Source organism: Globicephala melas, chromosome 6 (assembly GCF_963455315.2).
Source record: "Globicephala melas chromosome 6, mGloMel1.2, whole genome shotgun sequence".
In the NCBI taxonomy this organism is placed as follows: Eukaryota; Metazoa; Chordata; class Mammalia; order Artiodactyla; family Delphinidae; genus Globicephala; species Globicephala melas.
In genome coordinates this window covers 67975318-67994293 of record NC_083319.1, presented here as the reverse complement: position 1 = coordinate 67994293, position 18976 = coordinate 67975318, and the positions used below count along the sequence as shown (strand labels likewise).

Sequence of the window (18976 nt, the reverse complement as noted above, 5' to 3'; positions counted from 1 at the left end):
AACCTAAGATAGACGGAATATGATTATGTCCTTTTATATATGGGTTAATGAAGTAATGTGACCAAGGTCACACAGCTAGTCAGTAGAGATCCAGGATTCAATCCCAAGTGGTCTCCAGAGTTTTGACTCTGTTCTTACCTTCTACCTTGCAAAGGTGCTGGGAGCAAAACATCACATGGTAGCTGTCATCATTATTATTGTTGTCACTGTTGTTATAATGTTATTTCTCTTGCACAAGAGAGGCCAATAGGAAGAATGGGTCTTCAGGATTCTTTTTTTTTTGCCTCTTTGTGGTTCCCTGAAATGACTGCTACTGCTATACCCGAATCAGAGCAACTATTTTGGTATTCACCTGTGCTTGCTTTATCCCACACTTACAATAAGGAACAGTTTGGTTTCATGCAGCTCAACATTCCCCAGGCCACAGAAAATTTTCTAGCTGCCCTCTGATCCTCAGAACACACTGTATATTTTTCTAGTTAAAAAAATGGAAACAGTGGGGCAACCTGGTAACTAATTTCTGAGTAAGAACAGTGGAATCCCTATGACTTCCAAAAAAACTGTGGAGAGGATTTCTATCCCACGCCACGTGGAGGTCAACTGAGTTCCTAATTCTGGACTATCATTCATTCATAAATTACAGGAAAACCCTCATGTTCTATGAATTTTCTCTCTTTTCCTTTCATGTCCCACTTGACTCCCTACCCTCTACTCTTCACCCTCAAAGAGTGAGGAATACTTTTCTCATGGATTGATACGCTGTCTTTGGAAAGGATCAAAGACTTCTATCTGAGGTAACTGGTATCTTCTTAGATGTACATAAACTACTCAATTCATTTCTATAGTGTTCATAAGGTAGAGAGAAAGAATAAAAACTTCTTTCATAGTTTGGTGGGAAAATCCTTTCTTATCCTAGTAAAGAGTACGTTATGGCCACCTTGGACCATCTGGGTCCCCTACACTGTCACCTGACTCTACCTCTTAGTGCAGTTTTAGCACTGGAAAACTCTTATACAGGGCCTATAACCAGGCCCTCTAAAAAGTGCCTTACATACATTAACTCATTAATGTGCACAGAACCCCACTGAGGTAGGTATTATTTCATCCTTACCTTACAGTCAAGGAACCAAGGACAGACAGGGGTTAAGTGACTCGCTCAAGTACACATAACTGCTCAGTAGCAGAATCAGGATTTGAACTTAGGAGGTCTGGCTCTAGATCCTACATTCTGACTCACTATACGAGTTTCTGGAGTCCACCTGTTTACGATAAACACCGAGCTTGAAGTTGGGAAGCATTACTTTTCAGGCTTTTAGCTTGAGCTCGGCTAGCCATGGCTACTTGGGCAAGTCACCTCCGACCTGTCTTCCTTCGCAGATAAGATGAAGGAATATTACATTCTGGGATTCTACAACCCCAGTCACTGAGGGAGACTCATTTGTCAAATCGTTAGATTCTAGACAAGTCTGTCAGCCAAATTCCTCACCACTTTCTGGCTTTTTAGAGTGTAAAGAATGAAGCCCTGCCATCCTTTGGTACTGATACTACTGATAGAGCCGACTGGGAAGTGATGAGAATTTGATGGCCACCAAGCTCTTCATGTGACCATGATGCCTCAGTCCCTGGAAGCGAAAGAATCCAGCTTCCAGTAACTGGTTGGCAAAACTGTCTACAGCAAACAAGGATTCCCAATGATTCTTGAGGACGATGCGCTCACAGTAAAGTCTCTTGGTCCATCAGTATTATCTGCCTCAGACCTGGGCACGAGAATTCGGACTGGAAACCCACCCTGTGCTTCACTGTTTAAACTGGCTTTTCAGGAAGAGAGAGTTCTTTATGAACAAACGGGTGCATTTGATGTTCAGAAAATCCATCCATTTCAGACACTGGTCTGTCCAGAGAGGAGGACTGGGGGGCTCCCAAATGCAATAAATAGCAAACGATGAGACAATTATGGGACGGGCATAAAGGTTGGGATAGGCTGACATTTAGAGTTTGCCTGTGCTCAGAGAGACAACGGACAGGGAATTTTACACATCTGAGGATGAAAAGATGCAGCAACACGTCATGACCAAGCACGTAAGATTTCAACGCACTACCTTTGTGTGTGTCAAGAGAAAGGAATACAATCCGTGGGCCCACTTTCTAGACCTAAATATGCAGCTGCAGCAAGACCGTGTGTGGTGAAAAGTAGTCCACACTGTGCCAACCTTGTTCTGACCAACGACCCTCCTGGAGAAGTTAAGCATGCAGGGGTGAGCTCGAATACAGCACTTTTCTTTTCTAGATCAAGGGGAGGTCGATCCAGCCCACAGGTGGTTTCACTTCACTCCACCACGGGTCAGTTATACCGTCAACCTCCATTAAATGAAAGATGAAGTGCGTGACAGTGCCCATTTCCACAGAAGGTGTTTCTAGGTGTGCCTGGGATGGGCCTTCAGGAGGCCCGTGGAAGCGACTAGCGGGTAACGTAGGAGAAAAATGGAAGCTTTCCTGGCCCCCAAACTCTTATCTTACTGTCTGCCTCCGGTTGCAAACAAACAGCCTACCATGAGTGCCAAAAAGGAAAAGCCACAAAATCGAGCTTGACAGTGGGGAGCGTCCTGTGAGGAAGATCTGGCTCCACTATCAGCTTCTCTCCCACACCATGATTCTGGCATCACTTTCCTCACAAAAAGAGCATTGATAAATGGTATCTGTCTAGTTGTGGTGGATTTTACATCAATAAATACCTTGCTTATAACAGTTTCCTTCTGTGATTTTCCATAGCTTGATGAAGCTAAAATTGTACAAGCTCTGGGCATTGCAGCCTTTGATTTTTGCCGGCTTGCTCAGCTGCAGAAGGAGTTGAGGCAGTTAAAGTGTGGTCCTTGGGTGGGAGTGGAGGTGGGGGTGGGATGGGCGATAGACCACCCACAGAGGTTTTGTTAATTCCGGGAAATTTCCCAGTAAATGTGTCAGTGATGCAGAAGCTTCATTTTCTATCATTGAGAACTTTAACTCCATTTCTCAAAGAGCATCCCGGATGTATTTAGCAATCTACAGAGTCCTCCCACATACACTTGAGTTGAAAAAAGGAGGAACCGGTGTCTGGCGTGTGGGGTTCTGCCAAGGCCAGGGCACACATCTCCTTTTTGTTTACTCCTTAAACCTCAAAACAGCTTGTGTGTCAGTTCCCAAACCGAGATTTCTCTGTGATGTTTCTGTGTGCTAAGCCAGTCTTGCAATGACATTTGCACAATAAGCAAGTATCGAGGACTGATTAGATAGTGGCGCCCTGAAAACCACCCCCCTGGAGTATCTCACAGGGCAAGAGAAGAAGAGGTGGCTTAAAAGATGAAATAAAGAGAGAGTAATAATTCAGTATCCTGTATTTACATAACTCCAAGTCACACAGAACTCGGAGAACTTTGCAAAACTGTGTAATCTAAGAGCTCTTGACCCTGAGTTTGCAGCTGAAGGAGATGGCAGGTTGTTAGTGATCCTTCTGTTTTTCAGAGTTTTCTACCATTGCCTGAAGATGCAACACAAATACATTGCCCTACGTTCTCGGTCCCTGTTTTGCATCTCTTGAGCCATCAGAACTGTCTGAGGGCAGCACAGTACCTTGGAGAGGACAGGGAAGTTACAGATAAATGATCGAGTTTCAAGTTCTTGTGTCACTCACAGGGACAAAGATCCAGCAAAGCTGGTAGTAAATAATCTGACCTATTTTAAACAGTTGGTAGAGCTGTTATTGCATTACATCATTATGGGACATAAATACGTCAGCTTCCTGTTAATTAACTGAGAGCAACCAGAAATGCTCTTGTAACACAGGGGAATCAAGCACTTTCGGGTTCATCTGGAAGACTGAAAGGGGACAGAAAGCAGGACACAAAGCTGTCCCAAGGGCTTCTGAAAAACCTGGATTGGGACTTTAGGGGCGCTATCTAAGTAGTATATCAATCATATGTTAGATTAGAATTTTAGGAAAAAATACTTTGACGTCTATAAGAACAAGAGACTCACTGAGCTCAGTGATCACCTTCTCTGGGTCACCCTCCCCGATTTGGAGGAGGTGACTCATCTCAGTGTTCCCAGAAGACAGTCATCCGCATCTCTGCTATGGCCACTGTGATTACGCATTGTCATGATCTATTTGTGTACCGACCTCCCAATCAGCTGTTAGTGCCTGGCCCCGGGGTCTATGTCCCAGACTTGTGTGTTTCTTCAGGGCCTGCAACACAGCAAGGCTTTAATAAATGTGTGCTTGATTGAGCTGGATTTTCCCTTCACCAGCAGAAAATGCTCCCTCTCCCTGGGGGCTAGAGCTTATTGAATGAGATATAGTCAAGGGGCAGGTATTCTTAGCTTAGACTGGACAGCCCCTTCCCTTTGTAACAGAGCTTCCCCCTCCTTCCTTAAGGAAAAACGTGGAGAGCCCCAGTTCCTTAAAGCACATACAGATCCACCCACATCCTCCAACCCAGGCACAACTTCTTACAGAGATATATATTTAACAAAACACACACAAACGACACAGCCAATACCTATGACTATTCACTGAGTGCTTCATGTGTGCTAGCTGCTATGTCAAGCACTCAACGTATATATCCACACAACAATTATCCAAGAGTTAAAGACAGAGGATCTGAAGCTCTGAAAAGTTAAACCATCTGCTCAAGGCCAGTGAGCGAGTAAAATCCCAGATCTGTACGATTCCCAAGCCCGTGCTCTTAAGGCTAGAATGATGGCATGGGGATCAGTCACTCATACCTTAGTGTGAATTAGCTTAGGTAGTTCTGTTTTCCTAACTGTTAAGTTGAGTTGAACTGAATGAATTGGTGGCCGGGGTGCGGGCAGGGAGAAAAAGAGCTGAAAGAATTGGGGTCCTGGCACGGTGGTAGAGAAAGGTCATTTGGGAATTTGGGTAGTAAGAGGGCAAGGTGATTAGGATTAAGTCTCTGGGGGAGAGAAGAAAGAGGTACTAGGAAAGAGGTTCTCAGAGAAGAGAGTGGCACGGAAAAGGAGGTAGGGACCCACCCTGGGGAAAGAGAAGTGTGTGTGTGTGTGTGTGTGTGTGTGTGTGTGTGTGTGTGTAAGAGAGTAATGATGTTGGTAATTTACAACACAAACAGGCCATCAGCTAAGCATAAACTAAGCCAGTGGTTGTTAGCAGTGGCAAAGATGCAAAGGTCCAAGGTAGCCACCAATGTCTTCCAGATTCATAAGCCCGGGCTGCATCTCTCTGGATGACTCAGTATTTCTTTATAAAAATGTTTTCTTAGGAACTGAGTGCTTTACCGAATGACTCAGTGCTGGATTTTAAGAAATCCACTTTAGGTCTATTTGATTTTTCTTTTAGCATGGTTCATTTATTTCCTCTATATTTCGTTTTGCCCTGAGATGTGTATGTTCAAAAGAATTTTTCACTATCCCTTAAGAATTAGCTTTTACCAAGCGTCTAGTTCTACCCTTGGCAATTGAGGTATGAGATGAAAGCTAACTGCTGGAGATAAAGAAAGAAGAGCCTGTAAATTTCCCTTTGTTATCTTCACTAGGCTATAAACTACTATGGGGCTAGGAGGACTGGTTCTTTTCACTGTGGTAATTCCCATACCTAGAGCTTAGTGCCTAGAATAGGATAGGGGATGGGTGGATAAAGGGATGGGTGGAAGGAGGGAGGAAGGGATGGAGAGAGATAAGGAGGGAGGAATGGAGACTGTGTAAACATCATTAATCGAGGCAAAGAGTGAAGCATAAGCTCTTTAGTAACAACTCTGGAATTAAACATAATTTGTTCCAAATATGAACCTGCTGCTGGCTAGTTATACAATCCCGCTAAAGACCCAGTTTCCTCAGCTGTAAAGTTAGGACAGGGATAGTAAATCCTCATAAAGCTGTGGGGAAGATTAAACAAAATAATGCATGGGAAGAGATGAACACAGTGCCCGGCATACTGTAAACTCCCAATAAATGGAAGCTATTAGGGAAACCCTACCCTGCTCAAAGATGGCCCATGAAGATGTGTGAGGATGTAGGGGCAAGATGTCCTTAACTTGTCTGTACCCTGGGCTGGATTTTACTTCATCTTTTCTTTCCTTCTCTCTCCCACAAGTATTTGAGGAGACAATTGGGTAGGAGTAACACTATTTATGTAAGCTTTCTGATTTCTCCCTGACTTCTCACAGGCTTTTCCAACCATCAGGACACAGCTGCTCATTTCCAGGACTCATGCCTCACTTGCCCATGGGCCTTATTTCCTTCAATCATGTCACACAGGATATTAACTTTTTAGGAATATTTGGACTCTGACCCCTCTGCTCCCACTTCATCAGTTCATTGCTGTTCTTACAAAACACACCTTATTGGATTAGGTGTTAAAATAAAATGGAATATCCCAACAACTGCTACCTTTTGCAGGAGTGATGGAACTCACGAGCACCAGCTCCTCTGCTTTCTGTTCTAGAACTGCCCAAGGGATGGGGCAAAGGCTGTACAGAAAGCTGCCTTGAAGCTCGGTTCTATCCACGCCCTCCCCATTACTCTGCTCCCACACTAGCTGGTTAAGAAAATGAAGGAATAAACTGCAATGACTATGAAATAAACATGAAGGTCTTTTTATATGATATGTTTTCCTGAATAGGGAACTAAGAGGGATAGCAAACCCTTATTTTTATTTTATTTTATTTTTTCCTTTTTTGCGGTACGCGGGCCTCTCACTGTTGTGGCCTCTCCCGTTGCGGAGCACAGGTTGCGGACGCGTAGGCTCAGCGGCCATGTCTCACGGGCCCAGCTGCTCCGTGGCATGTGGGATCTTCCCGGACTGGGGCACGAACCCGTGATCCCTGCATCGGCAGGCGGACTCTCAACCACTGCACCACCAGGGAAGCCCAAACCCTTATTTTTTTGAGCATCTACTCTATGAGGTAGGAACTGGCTGAGTGATTTTTGAATGTGACCATCCTTACAACCCCTCCTCCCCCTGGTTCAGACAATTATATCTGTTTTACAGTTGAGGACAACTGAGTCTTAGAGAGGTTAAAGGAGCCAACCCAGCGCCACAAAGCAAATAAAGGAGCCGAAATCTATCTGACCTCAAAACCCACGATTTCTCCCTAATTCCGGGCCTTCTCCTGATTCCCAGTGGGGAATATTTAGCTCTGGCAATGCCAAGTCTCCTTTGGTTCTTATCCTGAAGTCACCCCAAGTATTGCCAAGATTCCTATTAGGAAAAATATGGTGTCTGATTAAAAAAAAAATCATGCTAAGATGATAATGAACTACCAGAGGCACACCATCAAAGCAAACCATGGCTTTGGTGTTTATCACCATTGCTAATAGTGGAAGAAGTGTCAAGTTCTATGCAACCTGGGCGGAGGGTCCTTTGTGGCTCTTTGAATGACATGAATAGTGACCTCTGGCCATCCAGAAAGGCGGCTGTGTCTATCCACTTGGGAACCAGAGTCGACAGCAGTACGTGACAGAGAATGTACCGCCTTCCACGGTTCTAACGTAGAGCCAATCGCCTGTGTTTGTGTCTGTCTAGGTCCCTTAGATAGTCACTCCACCAGTAAAACTAGAAGCCCCGCTCAATACGCTATAATGGCCTATACGGCAAAGGAATCTAAAACATGTGTGGATATGTGGATATGTATAACTGATTCACTCTGCTGTACACCTGAAACTAACACAACATGGTAAATCAACTATGCTCCAATAAAAATTTTAAAAACAGAATACTTTCAAACTTCAAAAAAAAAAAAATACCCTAGGAGCCCCATGAAAAAGCAGTGAGCATCTGGTGGGTCTGGAAGCTGTGTTAATCCAGCGACAATCACTCTAGGCCTTTTTGTGTCACTAACACAAACACCAAACAAAATTCCTTGCATTCCTGGTAGAGGTAATTAGGCACAATGATGAAGAAAAAAGAAATGGCAAAGACAAGAATAAAGGAAGAACACTGATTCACCACAGGAAACGTAGTAGTTAGCTGGACTCTGCTTTGTAACAGATCTTTCTGTAAGTGTGGCAGATAACCCAAGAACTTCCTGACCTTGGACTGGCGCCATGATGGGAATAATATTTCCAGATCGAAGAACTGTTTCTGAACGGTATTCTCCCCCAGGTTACTGAGCACACATCAGAGCATTCTCTTTTTCACTCCCTCATCTTTATGTTGCCTAAACATCTCTTTGTCTCTATCTCTTTCTCCAGTCTTTTCCCTACTTCTCTGTTTTCCAGGTTTAAGAAACACAGCAACAGAGCAGATTTCTAACTCTGAGGTCATAGAAAAGCTCTTCATCTCAAACTGCATGAGGCCTTCTTTCAAAATTTCCAAAGAAGGTATCGGGTACACTTAGGCAGCAATAATTCTCATTTCAAAGCTTTGGCTGAATCATTGCTTGACTTTAAATCGTTACTTCAGTACGTTAGAAACACTGGATTATAGGGAAAGGCAAAAAAAAAAAAAAAAAATATATATATATATATATATATATATATATATATATATATATATATATTAGACAAGATTTACTTTGGGAGTCTCCACTCTACTTCTGCTGAGAGATTTGTAAGCTAGAAGGTTTGTGAACTGTAAAACTCCAATGTTTCATCACCATACCCATAGCAGAAAGCTACCTGGTGGTGATATTTCCATCCCCATGGTGCTTATGAGCAATGGGATTGATGACTGGTACAGATATGTCAGCTCCTAAAGCAGTGAAGAATGCAGGAGGTTGTTTAGTTTAATAACTATACTTAGGAGGGTAGTACCCAAGATTAAAAAAATGTAATGGCTTCTCCAGGACCATTCCCCAAACTCTGGCTTTACCTGTTTCAGGGAACAAGGTGGGTTTGTTCACCCCTGTATCTCCAGCACAATGCCCAGCACAAAGTAGTAGTTCAATAAATATTTGTTCAATGGAGGTTGAATGAAGACAAGTTCTAGTTCTAAGGCATTATAGTAAAGAGCACTGTAAAATTCTAAATCCAGGGATGGAGAACATTTTGTATCCTTTTACATATGAACAAACAACATTAAGGTATTCTAAAAATGTTCATCATTTCAGTGTTTCACCATCCTTGCTGCCTGAAAGCTCTCACCTACATTTTTCTTATGGAAATATAAGTCTTGTCCCCTGTAGACTCCTCACGGCTTCTTAATTTATAGTTAAAGCCAGTTCCTGTTTTGTGACTTATAGAGGTGCTTTGTCTTGGGGACTTAAATTTGACTCAAGGTATTTTCCTAATATAATTCACCTTTTCTTTCTTTCTTGAAAAGCTTCAGTTCTGTGGATAGTTATCATAACCTTAAAGGAACCACAAAATGTCAGAACTGGAAGGGCCTCAGGGATCATTGAGCCGCACCTCTCATTCCTTCCTTTGTGATAGCCTTCCTTGGAGCTCTATCCTCCTGCCAGGTGTATGGGCTGAGTCCACATCATTCTGGGTTGAATGTGGAGGCCTACAAAATGCTAACATACCTAGGACAAGAGGCCTTTATTAATTTCACTGAAAACGGAATGGTGTAGGATACACAGAGTACACTACTTATTTGAGACACTGCATGAGAAAAAGAGCAGATGCCTATGAGGCAATAAAAGCTAGCCACTGTTACTACTTTAGCTCTGTTGGATGAGCAGCCAGAGTCATCTTTCTCCAAGCAAATCTGACTGTTCCACTCCCCTGTTTAACTCCCCTTAATGGCTCTCCATTGCCTATAGGACGTAAAGTCCAAACAACTTAACTTAGCGTACTGGGCTATCCTGCAGCTGGTCCCTGCCCACCCTCTAACACTAGCTTCCATTTCTTGTCCTTTCCTTTGTGTCCATGTTTTTCTTTATGCCTGTAACATCTCTTCTCTCCCTTCTTCACCTGGGTAACTCCTGCTTATGCGATATGATTCAGCACAGGCGTCACCTCCGCCAGGAAGCCTTCCCCTCAGCCTCACGCTCCCACAGAACCTTGTGCTTGCCTCACTCAGAGAAGTTACTGTTTTGAAATCTTCCTCCAATAGCTGGTAACTCTGTTAGAACAGGTTTTGTCTTCTAGTCATTTCTGAGGACCAAATGCAAGCAGACTGCTGTGCATGAAGATGCCCAGTGCATTTTTATGTTTTACTGAATTGAGATGTAACACACTTTCTGCTGTATTTTTTGTTGTGCAGAAGGTTAATTTCAGTCAATGGTTTGTATAACGACTTTGTCAGAGTCCAGCAGAATTATGCAGTCTAAAAGGCTGTCCAACCACATCGATGTTAAGAAACAAGGAACGCTTCCCTCATCAAGGGACATGATGAGAAGGTAGAGCCAATCCCTTGATTTTTACCCCAGATTCATGCAACAGCTAAATCTATGCTGGCAACTTCTAATACCAGCAAAGCTCATTTCACAGAGGTCTGTGGTTGATATAACAGGTGATGTGTAACCATGGAGAGGGTTCTCATTAGGAGAAATGAAGATTTAAGCCCCAATGCAAGCATACATGTGATGGTTACCCTTGTTGATGTCAAAATGCTGCTGGGGACAATTCTGATCACTAGGCCAGCACATTCCTGGGTAGAGAAATAGCAGAGGCTGCCACTGAGCCAATCAGGCCCAGCTGTTAAGGAACAGGTCTTGGCAGGTTCTTCTGTCCATCAGTGGAAGAAAAGAGAGAGACAGTATAATTATGCATCTGGATTTCCCAAAGAGGATGACAATAGTAGTAGTATTAGATTTCTAAGGACGTCTGAACACGGCCTCCAAATCTGGACTCAATTTCTGTGGACGTCAGTGAGCTTTGGTGTGCTTTTGCTTTGAGCACTTAAAAGTTAGCATGGACAAAAGGCAGCATATGGAAACTTTGGGAACCCAGCAAAAGATAAACCAATATTTAGAGAGCATGTTGAAACGGTAACCCTTAAAACAAGTTGTCAAAGGGGTCAGTTCCTGGAAAGCTTTGAAAGTTCCATCAAGTAAATTAAAACACGGTCGTGTAAAAGGGCGACACCTTCTGCTGTGGCCATTTTAGGCTAATATAAAAGAAAATTCGGAATTGGAAATCATTTGCTGCTGGTCTGCATGGATTTTGTTAGTGTACAATAAAATAGGCATTCTGCAGTTTGCTTTTAAAGAGGACACTCTGTGATCTTTAAGATGTTTTTCCTTAACTTTCTCGTTTCAGATAGGGATCCTCAAACTTCTTTTATAGTTCTTGCTGGTCCTAGGAACCACCCTAGGTCGGAGAAAAGGGAATGGGATTGGGGTGGGGGGCAGAAACCAAGTACTATTCCTGGAATTATGGGCTTCTTTCCCCCCCCCCTTCACTGTTTATCTATTCTGCACCACTCAGCTGTTCTCTGTTGCAGAGAAATAAAAGTTTAGTTTAAAAAGTATGTTAGAACAAAGCTGCAGAAATTGCCTGGAATTTCCTTCATTTTCAGCCATCTGGCTTTCATTGCGTACTTCGTTCCCCTCCTCCACGTACGTTTACCAAATCTTTTCAACACACGCTGGCCGAGCTATCAAATGTTTATAATTAATAACAGTCAGACTCCTTTTTTTTTTTCTTTTAAGGGAGTGCTTTCTGGCTTTCCTTGGCGGCTCGTGTCATAACTATTATAAACCAGGGAGATGGTCAGTAAAGCTTAATTATTAAGACATAGTTGAATAAAAGAGAAAATGGAATCAAATTGAAGTCCTGAATACAAACTAAAAGTATTTCTCACCAAAAATGAAAGGGGAAGGAGAAGAGAATTAATTTTTCTAAGTGTCTACTATGATCCTATTTTAGAGATGAAGAATCTGAGGATCCGAAAAGGAATATGAGCTCTCGAAGGTCACATAGCTAAATGTGACAGAGCAGGATTTGAACACAGGTCTTAATCTACCTGCGGGTTTTTATTTTGGTGGTCTCAGGGACGGGGAAGATGTTTAGTGCATGTTATTAAGGGAAAAATCAAGTTGCCAAACAATATGCGTAATCCGATCTCATTTACAAAGGGAAGAAAATCTTATACATTTGTATATGTTCATGTATATATACAAATGCATGGAAAAAGGTCTGGAAAAGTACCGAACCATTAACAGTGATTTTCTGTGGGAGAAGAAGGGTGTGGAGCTGTAGAGTGTGGTGGTGAAAGGGGAGAATGTGCCTTTCTTTCTTCACAACTTCTGCTGTGCCTGAGTGTCAAAGAATGAGAATATTCATGTATCACTTGTAGAACTCTAATACTTAGTTTTTAAAGTAGAAACAGGAGGCTGACCACTTTCCTAATGACTGATCTTAGCTCCTTTTTGGATATTTCTTCCCTTACATGGATCTAACCCACCAGTGAAGGTGGGCAGGGTTGGGGGGCTTCTAGACGCAGATTACTCAGAGGGTGGTAAAGGCACCTAAAATAATTTTCCTTCCGTGTACTGATACCTTCTTTGCTATCAACTTGGATGCAAAATTCTCACAATTGTCAGCTCATAAGCAAACATGGTCCTAATTTCTTCTGGCCAATGGTAGGCCAGGTCGTTAAGGGATTAATACCTGGCCTCGCTGTACTACCTTCCAATGGTCCCGACAATCAAACCCCTCCCTGGGTGTCCACTCTCCCCTCTGATAAAAGCTTGTCTTCGTATTCTTACTCCGAGGATACTTTGCCATACATGGCTGCTAACATAAAGGGTTATTTATCTGAAGGCTATTTATGTCTTAAATTGATACGTAAAGCCTTAAACATAAAGAAGAGACTCTAATAATAACATTTTCAGCACCATCTGTTGGGTGGGAGGGACAGGATAAGAAGGATGGAGGGGAGAGAGCGCACTTATTAGGGTCGAAGCATTTTGCTAAGGAAAAAATTTGACCCTATAGTCCTTATACTCATTTATTCAATAAGCACTTAATATTCGTGTCAGACAGTATGCTAGGCGCTAGATGGATAGAGAGGAGGATTAAGACATAAAGCTGAGAGCAAGGACTTTAAAATCTAGTCCTCTTCCATACAGATGGCCAACAGGCACATGAAAAGATGGTCAATGTCACTCATTATAAAATGCAAACCAAAACTACAGTGGGGTACCACCTCACACTGGTCAGAATGGCTACCATTATAAAGTCTACAAATAATGGATACTGGAGAGGGTGTGGAGAAAAGGGAACCCTCCTACACTGTTGATGGGAATGTAAATTGGTGCAGCCACTATGGAGAACAGTCTGGAGGTTCCTTAAAAAACTAAACATAGAGTTACCACATGATCCAACAATCCCTCTCCTGAGCATGTATCTGGAGAAAACTCGAATTCGAAAAGATAGATACCCCCCAATGTTCACAGCAGGACTATTTACGATAGCCAAGACATGGAAGCAACCTAAATGTCCACTGACAGATGAATGGATAAAGAAGATGTGGTACATATATACAATGGAATATTACTTGCCATATAAAAGAATGAAATGATGCTATTTGCAGCAACAAGGGTGGACCTAGAGACTATCATACTAAATGAAGTTAAGTCAGCCAAAAACAAATATCATATGATGTCACCTATGTGTGGAATCTAAAAAGCGATACAAACAAACTTATTTACAGAACAGAAATAGACTCACAGACATAGAAGACAAACTAATGGTTACCAAAGGAGGAATGGGGGGGCAGGGATAAATTGGGAGCTTGGGATTAATATATACACACTACTATATAGAAAATAGAGATACACACTACTATATATAAAATAAACAACAAGGACCTATACTCAAATCTTGTAATAACCTATAATGGAAAAGACTCTGGAAAAGAATACGTATATATATGTGTGTGTGTGTGTATATATATATGTATTATATATATACATAAAACTGAATCATTTTGCTATACACTTGAAACTAACATAACATTGTAAAGTGACTATACTTCAATAAAAAATTAAATCTGCATTAAAAAAATCTAGTCCTCTCCAAGAGACTACTATTTTTTTATGTGTCCTAAAAAATGCAGGCAGTCCATGTGCACACACAGATTGGTACAATCAAAATACCTCGTGTTTGAGAACACGGCCTTCCTGCTGTGAATAGCCAGGCATGAGAATATATCTGCCTGAACCTGGTGAAAGTTGGACACGTGCTTCTGATACCAGCTCTGTCGATCACACAGAGGAAATCAGAAGGTGAGTTTCATCTCAGAAAGATTGCCCAGATAGGACGTTCCCTCTAGCGTCTGTGGTATTCTCTGTGTGATCTGATATCACACACAAGAAGAAAAGCAGCTTCCTTTGGTGTTCAGTAGGACAAATAACTTCCTGGAAAAGCTACTTCTCTTAACCAGTGCCACCTCTTAGAGACATAGGCCCAGTGACCAAGACTCAGAACATCATTTCTGTATATCCCACAGAAAATGCTATGGTTTTTTTTAAACTGGCAGCCCATCAGGGAATACAGGGATCACTGTCAATGTGCAGGGAACACTGATCCACGCACAATAAGAATTGTGAATTAAAGATTTAAATGAGTCCCAGATGAATAGAAGGTGCTTGGGAAAACGACACACTGCCATGCCCCTACTAATACATTTCCTCTTTCATACACATCTGACATCAACATTCCGAAGGAGGGATCTTCCCCGATGTCAGACTGAAATATTCCACAGGAGACGCACCTCTATACACTTCTCATTTTTAAGATGAAACTCTGTTTTGGCTCTTGGATGGGAGGTAAAGAGAGTGAGTCACATGAGGCCACTTTGGCCCCCTTTGTTTCAATTAGCATCATTCTACAAACACTCAGCTACGTATAGTTAGCCCAAGAAAACCATGCCTGCGCGCAGTAAGACATCCAGCCTGTCAGTCTGACGGTTCGCTGGTGGGCATTAAAGCACTGAGTTGACCTGGAGCAAATGCAATAACGTTAAGCCCAAAAGGGTCCTTGTCCTGGAGACAATAAAAAGGTTGTAAATTAAGCTTATCTAATTTAACCGTAATCAGTACTTGGAGGGTGGGAAGTAACGTCTTGTGTCCTACTCCTTCTGCTGCCCCAGGAAGGGAGGGGTTTAGGGGTTGTAAGTCCCAGAAGATGTGCAGTCTGTCCCAGGTACTGACTCCTCGGCCATGCCTCAGCTCATCACAGCATTTGGATGTCATTACACCACTGGAATGTGGTTAGAAAGACCCTCATGCTTGTTTTTAAAGTGACGGTAAATAAGTAGAACAGAAATGATTTCAATCATCAGCACAAAGCAGCAGTAACAGCAGTCCAACGCTCCTGCCTACAGAGCCATGAAGAGTTATGGGATTACTGGAGCAGGACGTGGTGACCTCAGATTATCTCGCGCAGCTAATTTATTTTGCAGATACGGAAACAGAAGGGGCAGACGTCTTGCCCAATGTCACACAGCTAGTGGGTGGCCGAGCTAGGATGAGAGGCCAGGCTTCCTGACCTGCCAGCCAAGGCCCTTGCAGGCTGTCCCTGCTGTACGTCTTCTGCTGCTTCCTATTAAGGAGACTGCAGTCAAATGGAGGGGTTTGGATCCCTTGCCCATGCAGCAAGGTCTTAGACTCACTGATAAAGTGAGGTCGGGACAGAGATGTGCACAGGGAGAGAAAAAGAGGTGTCTCAATATTCTATGCACTGGATCTAGGTTTTTCTTGGCCCAGCTCTTGACTCTATTTTACGCTGTTACTCCCATGGGTGGGGTAGTGCCCCAAGCAGTGGCTAACTGATTTTCTGGTTGCCTTGGAGAATACGGCACTAGTGGCCCTCGTCACTTCTGCATTTGAAGAGGGAAGCCAGGCCCACCCTTCAGACTAATATACAGAATAACTCTGGTGATGAGCAGGAGCGTGTCACTGTGGGATGGTGCCCTGAGATGATCCAAGAAGGCCTGCAGTCTGTATCCTCTAAGGCCCCGAGAAAGGCATCTAGTTGGCTGAGAAGTAAGACAGGCAGCATTAGCCTGACCAGAAAACTATCGTTAACTCCTGTAGGCAACACATCGCTTCTCCCAGGATACCTTGCAGAAACAGAAGAAATATCCTTCAGAAATAGCAACGCTCTCCGTATGTAGGACATGATCCGGGAACATTCTTCAGTCCATCAGCAGACTTGAAAGTCTGGCTTTGGTTCTTTAAATGTCTCCCCTTTGAAACCAGAATCATAGATGAGATGGTTTAGCTTCTACAGAGACTTGCTCCAAACACGTGTATGAAGGAAAGTCTCTCAAGACCCCATAACATTGCGTAGGCTGAAGCAGTGACTGGATTGATGAACTAAGGCTCAAGGTTGGATAATAATGAGACCCAGGCAGGGCTGAACAATGATATGCTCTAATTGATTTTATGCATGTGGAATGACAGACGCACACCCCCGATCATGCTATAATGAATCCGCATGCTGTGTGTGCATATAGATTTCATGGTGGGTCAGTTATACCACCCAGATCCTTCAGTTCCTGCAATCCGCAAGCCAATCTGTTACCAGGGTGGGAGGGCTCGGGGCACAGGCTGAAAGGTGGCAGAGACCGTAAAGCCTGTAGTCAGTTCTCATTCCCTCCAGGAGAAAGCAGCAGTGGGGCCTGTGCACATACCAGCCACACCACGGGGCTTTGCTTCAGTGCACGGAGCATGAGCTTCTGCACCCTGGACCACTGGGCTGGAATTCCAAAGCCCTGGTTTCAATTAAATTCAAGTGGATTTGACTAAAAGTTTGAACTGACGCTAATTGGTTTTCAAAACACTGGGTAACAATAAGCGTTCTGGTCTTGCCCATGGACAGACATACCCCGTTCTGAACATGCTCCTGGGCAGCAGGGCGGCCAGTGCGCCTCTTACCTTGCCGGGCAGGGATCCAAACTGCAGGATTTCAGGAGCTGGGGCGGCCGCTGGCTGGTCACGCACAGGTTTTCATCCACGGGCTCCCGTGTCTGTTTGTTCAGGCAGATCACCACCGCCTCCTGGACACCTGTGTACAGATCACACTGTCAAGGCCAGAGTGGGTGTGTGGGCGGTGAGCAAGTGTAGACGGGGCAGCCGGTGGGAGGTCTCTGCGACTGGGAGGACTCGCTGCACGTCAGGCAGTTGAGAATCCGGGGCTGCCCATCTCGTCAGGCATCGAGCCGTCTGAAGAAAGCACTCAGAAGTTTGTGCCCCTTAAGGAGGGCAACTCCGCCAAAGTGGGGAGGCTGCTCCCAGCACTGCTGAAACACTTAAAAAGATGCCACCTGGCTGTGCAGCCGCCAGTGCTGAAACAGGATAATTTAAAGCAGAAGGAGAGCAGGTTTACCAAAGTAATGACCCCAAGACCTTCACACATTGTATTCTAATCAACAGGAGATGACGGTATTTGGAAGGCAGGCCCAGAGCCGTGTTTGAATGTCCAGCATTCTGTAAATTGCTGTGCTTCTGGGGCCTTGCATCTAGGGCTTTGCTGGTTTCCTTCTGATTCGGGTTCATTTCTTTAGTGACCTAGAGCAGCTTGGCAAGTTGGAACGAAAGAGGACAAGATGCTTAATGACAAGTGATATCCATGGAAGACAATGTTCCCACTGTCACCCACATGCCCCTAACTACAGACCTAGTAAAACAGGAGTCTGAGGAGCGACTGGCGTACAGTTACTTGGCTCTTCCAAGGTGGGGTGTAGGATCTCGCATGGAAGCTTTCATGGGACAGGGACACATGTAACCATGTGTCCAGATATAATGGACATCCTTGTCTTGTTTCTGATCTTAGAGGAAAAGCTTTCAGTTTTTCACCGTTTTGTATGATGTTAGCTGTGGGCTTGTCATATACGGCCTTTATTACGTTGAGGTACATTCCCTCTATACTCGCTTTGTTGAGAGTTTTGATCATGAATGGACCTTTAATTTGGTCAAATGAATTGAATATCGTTAAATTATATTAAATTTAATGTAATATCCAGACATTTCATCCTGCTTCCCAGTCATAAAAGCAGTAGCAAAAACTCCTCTGAGTGAACATGATTAGCCAAGTATTGAGGCTAGGATCCTGACATGCCCTATTCAATCCTCTCAGCAACTCCATGAGGTAAGCACCGCTTTTATCCCCATTTTACAGATAAGGAAACTGAGGCTTAGAAGGGTGAAAAAACTTGTCGAGGTCATACAGTTGATAAATGGTGAAACTGTAGTGGCTGTGCCTTAGCACTGGAGCGTTAATGACTGACAACGCTAACATTCAAAAATACTAAGAGGATGTTACATCTGCTGGAGATCTTCAGGAATAAACTAGACATTTGTCTGGAATCATCTCAGCAGAATTCAGTTTAAAGAAGAAGAGAGACGGGACATTCCTGATAATTTGCTTTCAGTCACTCATAGCTATATATATAAAGATATGTACATCTAAATGTACCTATGTGCTGCTAAATATTTGTATGCAGTTATAGCAGAGTATGTGACAATCCATATACTAGTTTTATGTATAAATACACATACATTTTCTTTTTAAAATCTTCTGCATTGCTTCATCAGATAGTACCTAATATAGTACGACAGACCTATCACTTCTCAGCCCTGTCGCTTCCCTCCTCCTATCTACCCTATGTTTCCCCAAGAAGTTATCACCCCAATCAACCGGCTAATGCTTTCCAAGGTGACGTCACACTGACTTCGAGAGGTCACTCAGCAAGCCACCATTTAAAAAGTGACATTTTAAAGCCTGAATCACGATCGCCTTTCTTTTTTTCCTAGGAAGTCTGACAAATCGAACACTAAAAAAAAAAAAAAAAAAAAAAAAATCAGTCACAATATTTTCCCTGTCAGCTTTCTTTTTTCTAAGCCTTTTACGAGCTTCAAAAATTTAATTTAAATATATCACGGCCAGTTCAGGGTGAAGCATTTGAGATTTATGCTAGACATTCAAGATATTCCATCATATTCTGGAATGCTGACTCCAGGGTGTCCTCCTGGTTGCAGCTGGAGTGAGCCACTTGAAATTCATGGTATGATGATATAGCAAAACACTTCACAAGAAATTGTTGATCTCTTCATGGATACTTCCCACCAGAACA

The 18976-nt window shown here is 43.2% G+C and overlaps 1 protein-coding gene across 2 annotated transcripts in view; it reads right to left on the bottom strand.

The window, feature by feature from the left end:
• The window catches only part of ADAMTSL1 (ADAMTS like 1), a 1021102-nt gene that overhangs the window by 213353 nt on the left and 788773 nt on the right, over positions 1-18976 (bottom strand). For both annotated transcript variants that reach the window (XM_060300968.1, XM_030840590.2), the window contains one exon: positions 16779-16908. In XM_060300968.1, the coding sequence (XP_060156951.1) occupies positions 16779-16908 (130 nt within the window). The remainder of the gene's footprint in view (positions 1-16778; positions 16909-18976) is intronic.